This window comes from Lepeophtheirus salmonis, unplaced genomic scaffold, assembly GCF_016086655.4.
Source record: "Lepeophtheirus salmonis unplaced genomic scaffold, UVic_Lsal_1.4 unplaced_contig_5913_pilon, whole genome shotgun sequence".
In the NCBI taxonomy this organism is placed as follows: domain Eukaryota; kingdom Metazoa; phylum Arthropoda; class Copepoda; order Siphonostomatoida; family Caligidae; genus Lepeophtheirus; species Lepeophtheirus salmonis.
In genome coordinates this window covers 1-4,699 of record NW_027295082.1, presented here as the reverse complement: position 1 = coordinate 4,699, position 4,699 = coordinate 1, and the positions used below count along the sequence as shown (strand labels likewise).

At 30.3% G+C, this 4,699-nt stretch overlaps 1 protein-coding gene across 1 annotated transcript; it reads left to right on the top strand.

The window, feature by feature from the left end:
- Window positions 1–3,960: 3,960 nt before the first annotated feature.
- On the top strand, window positions 3,961–4,521 carry LOC121131429 (uncharacterized). The gene has a single exon (XM_040726871.2). The coding sequence runs from the start codon at window positions 4,000–4,002 to the stop codon at window positions 4,435–4,437; it is 438 nt and encodes a 145-aa protein (XP_040582805.1). The 5' UTR covers window positions 3,961–3,999; the 3' UTR covers window positions 4,438–4,521.
- Window positions 4,522–4,699: the final 178 nt, after the last annotated feature.

Below are 4,699 nucleotides of genomic sequence, written 5' to 3'. Positions count from 1 at the left end.
ACAATTTGATCCCCGCTCCTTGTATTATATTTTTGGCTTCATTACATTGGTAGAAGTTTTGACCTGATAATTTTTCCTCAGTATAATTTACAACATGTACAACACTCATAATATTTTTATCAAATTTGTCGATCTATGAGTTCTCTAATTATTTCAATATTCCAAAAAAATTCAATCTTACAATAGCTTTTTCCAGATTCTGAGAAGTTATTTTTAGAAAATATTATTTTCTTGTGATGTAACCTGACGACCTCCTTTTTTGAATGGATGCATTACTAGAAAATTTCTACCATTCACTATGTATTTTTCAATGTAAGGGATATCTTTATCAAGCTTTTATCTCCGAATTGTCCTTCCAATTGTTCTTCAAAAACTGTCATTTCTTTTTAATTTAAAATACATAAAATTTTATGCAACTAAACTAATAACTATACATGTGAAATAAGTAAGGTAAAAGATAGTTTGATTATATTTTAATAAAATCAAATTTTTAGATATAAAAATATATGACAATTATACTGTAGCCCTTTAGATTTATCTCAAAAAGAGACTTGATTTAACTTATGTCTTTGCTTTTTGTGAGAAGTTGGGAATATAGTAAGTATATATTCTGAATGATACTGATTTTTACTGTGTTCGCTAGATATTAATTGGAAGCCACACATGAAGACATAATGTCCAGGATACCAGTCAGTTTATCCTATTGACATTTTTTGTCATAATTCAGTCTGTTCTGGATTGCAGTTAGGAAAGGATGGGAAGCTAACACTTTTCTAAACTTTTATCCACCGAATGTACTCATTTAGGAAAATAAAAATAACATAAAGCTATGTTGCAAATTATGTTTCCATCTGTAGTTAAGGGTTAAATAAAGTTTATGGTTAAGCTTAAGAAATATCAGTTTTTATTTCATTTAGGAATTTCTTTATTAAGATAATTATTACATATATTATGGAATTATCAAGTTCTTGTATAAAAGTTTTTTGTTTGTATTTTTGTATTATAGAATAAAGTACTACATCGTAGAGGATTTTTTCATTAAGATATATTACCCAAATATTGTATTCCCTGGGATGAACTTTCCTTGGGGTGAACTTGCTTCGTGAAGAACTTGTTTTGGGATGAACTATCCTCGCGAAGAACTAGCTTCGGAATGAACTTGACTTGGGGTGAAAAGAGGGAGGTGAACCTTCGGGTGTGGATAAGAGCTTGGTAAACTTGCCTTTGCTGTAGAGTCTTACAATTGTAGGGCACAAATTTTGTGAACCCTTCCTTCCAAAAGATTATCAGTTTCTTACTTTATATGCATTGTCACTATTATTATCTTTGAAATTATCATAAAAGTGGAGATTTCGAAGTATTATTTATAACGACGTGAATGTTGGCTTCAGGAAGTATCTTATACATGCGTTTCGGTGGTAATATCTTTATCAACTATAAATTAAGTATCAGAGTCATTTAATAAATTGTCAATGTCCTCTTTGGCAGGAATGTTTACTTCGTCTAAAATGCTATAAATTTGGTCAGTGGTCGCTAATAGTGCTACTAAAAAGGTTAAACTATCTTTTCATTGTTTTCTTTCAATTATCTAGTTTATGCACCCCTCCAAATTCAATGATGAAGTTGTCATAAAAAATATATGTTTGTCCATTGTACAAGTTTTGCTTGCTAATCTGTCCACAATTGAGGTGTACTTTAATATGAATTTACTCAAAAGAAACAAAAAACAAAAGCCATTTGTCAAAGTCTAAACTTTATGACGAATAAAATGTTTTTCTTGCTTAACCATACTTAAAAAACAAAACAAAAACAAAAAAATAGTCAAAAGTATACTTTATAAAATAATTTCTCACATTTACGGGTTTTAGTACTAAAAGTTCCGTTCGATGTAAATTTATTCTTGTTCCCAAACCGCGATAAGCGGGTAGCCCCTGTATTTTTACCAAACTTGAAGAAAGGAATACATAATATGTTACTTTTCTAAAGGTTTCTAGAAGCCATATGAATTGTTCATACCATTAATATTAACATGACTTTAATCTAGAACTTGGGTCTCCACAGGATTATATTTTGGGGAGTGCTTGGTTTTTTGATTTTTTTTTTTTTCAATTGAAAATTAATTTTTTTGGGTAAAAATTTCAAATATTTAATTTTTGGGAAAACATATTCAAGAATCAAATTAAAATTATTAAATTTTTTGAGAAAAAAAACCAAAAATTAAAAGATATTCTCAAAAAATTAAAATTTTAAATATTCATTTTTTGGCGAAAAATTTCATAAATTCATAGCTATGCACAGAAACTTAAACTTTTTGGACATCCATTTGAAAAATTAAATTTTCTAGTAAAAGGTAAACATTCTTTCATTTTTTTTATTTGGGAGGGGGATACAGGCCATCCACCCTGTGGACACACATGTAGAACCAATTTTTTCTGGGGAAAACTATAGTTAAGCTAGGATGATATGAAAACTAGAGTGATTAAGCAAGATTTCGTAGTTGTAAAGGCAATTTAATAGAGATCACTTGCTCTAAAGATACATCTTTAAAATCTTAAGTTGTCATTATCCATATTAGTTTTCAACCGCTGGGAGAATCATATAATATTTCCCTTACTTGTCATAGCAACATTTTCGCTGCAACACTCACGCTGATAATAGGATACGAACAAAACAATCACAAACCAACTCAAATTCCTAAAAACTCTTCAAAAAGAAATTTATATGAACGCGTATTAACACCGATCAGATGAACTTTTACTTTTTGATATGTTTTCAATGGTCCTTTTAATTTTATGATAAAGAATAAGAAAATACAAATTTTGCCATGTTTGAAAGTTATGCCCCTCCAGCCCTTCCCCGTGTAGCATGGGACCTTATAGAAAAGTGGTTCTCAAATGTGGCTAACGCGTACCCGTTGGGTACTTGGAGGCACTCCAAGGGTTGCTTGAGACTTCGAAAAGAATATTTTACAGGTAGTATATTACTCAAGGCTGTCTACAAGTGGTGGGCTGTAGCCTCCCCAAATCCAAGAATTTTTGTTTTTTACTGGAAAATTTAATATTAGAATTTTTGTATTAAAAATTTTATATTTGAAATTTAATTTAGTTCTTGGTAAATAGATATGGATTTGTGCATTTTTCTCCAAACAATTTAATACTTGAAAATTTAAAAAAAATCACATTTATATTTTTTTTGAGTAAAATTTAATTTTAGGTAAACAGCTGTGGATTATGAATTTGTATTTCAATAACCCTAATTTTTTAATAATAGATATTGATGTTATAATTTTTTCAAGAGTAGTTAGAGACTTCTGAAATAAATTTCCAAAAAATTATTTTTTGTGGATTGCTGTAGAATTTTGAAATTAAAAAAAATATATAACTTAAAAAAATCCAAAAATTGAATTTTTCAATTTTTTTGCCGCAAAATATAATTTTTGGATTTCTTTTCAAAAAAAATTTTTTTTTCAAATTCCAAAAGTCCAAGCCAAAAAATAAAATCATGTGCACTCCACTGAAGCTAAAAATGCTTTGTGATGGTTAGGGGGCTATTGGGTTAAATAAATATTTTGGAAATTATGATCTGTATATTTCGTTCATAAGAACACTAAGCTATTAAATTCTTTGTTAAACAATATTTATGGTAGTGATAAGTTTTGTTATTTCAATTATGAATAACGATATAAACCGAAAAAACAAAAATCAAGTTTAGGGAACACTGTAATAATAAATATACTTTAAGGAATAAATAACGTTTTTTAAACGTACATATCTTATAGAAGTTATTATTATAATTTTTTTTTTGCAAAACCAAAGATAAATTTTTCCTTACATAATAATAATGCTTATATTATGAATCTGTAGACATATTCATAGAAAAAAAAAGGGTGAGGCCTGCGCTAAAGCAACAAATACCCGAATATTTTTGAGCATATGTATATAAGGAGGAAGTATTTCCTATAAAAAATCACAGTTTCAGTTCAAACTCCAATCAACAAAAATGTTCCGCTTCGTCGTTGCTTGTACTCTCCTCGCCTCCGTTTTTGGAGATCATCCCGCTCCTCATCCAGCCCCCTATCATCCAGCTCCTGCTCCTTACCACCCAGCACCTGCATACAAACCCACTCCTTATGATGAGTCACCCAAGCCCTATGCTTTCCAATACGGTGTTGCTGATGACTACTCCGGAACCAAGTTCTCTGCTGAGGAAAACTCTGATGCCAAGACTGTCGCTGGATCCTACCAAGTTGCTCTTCCCGATGGTCGTATCCAAACTGTCACTTACACCGCTGATGACTATGCTGGATTCGTCGCTGATGTTAAATATGAAGGTGTCCCAACTTACCCCAAGTATGAACCTAAGCCTGCTTCCTACAAGCCAGCTCCTTACAAGCCTGCTCCCGTTTACCATCCTGCCCCTGCCCCATACCACGCCTAAGAAGGAACTTTTTGTTTGTGATATATTTATTTATTCATAATTTTTCAATTTTATGATTGAAATATATTTATTTATCAAGAAAAATTTGGAATTTGTTATTGTCTTACTAAGTGTTTTAATATAGTAATAACAACACGCTTTACAATGTTATTTTTATCTTTGACACTTTGATATGTCTGGTACTATTTTTGAAATACAGAATTATGAAGATACTATTATATACATATATTTCTGTCCTAGGCTACACTAAGTTTCGACAGGT

Excerpts from the sequence above, each read along its gene's own strand:
- LOC121131429 (XM_040726871.2), top strand. The coding sequence starts at position 4,000 with ATGTTCCGCTTCGTCGTTGCTTGTACTCTCCTCGCCTCCGTTTTTGGA.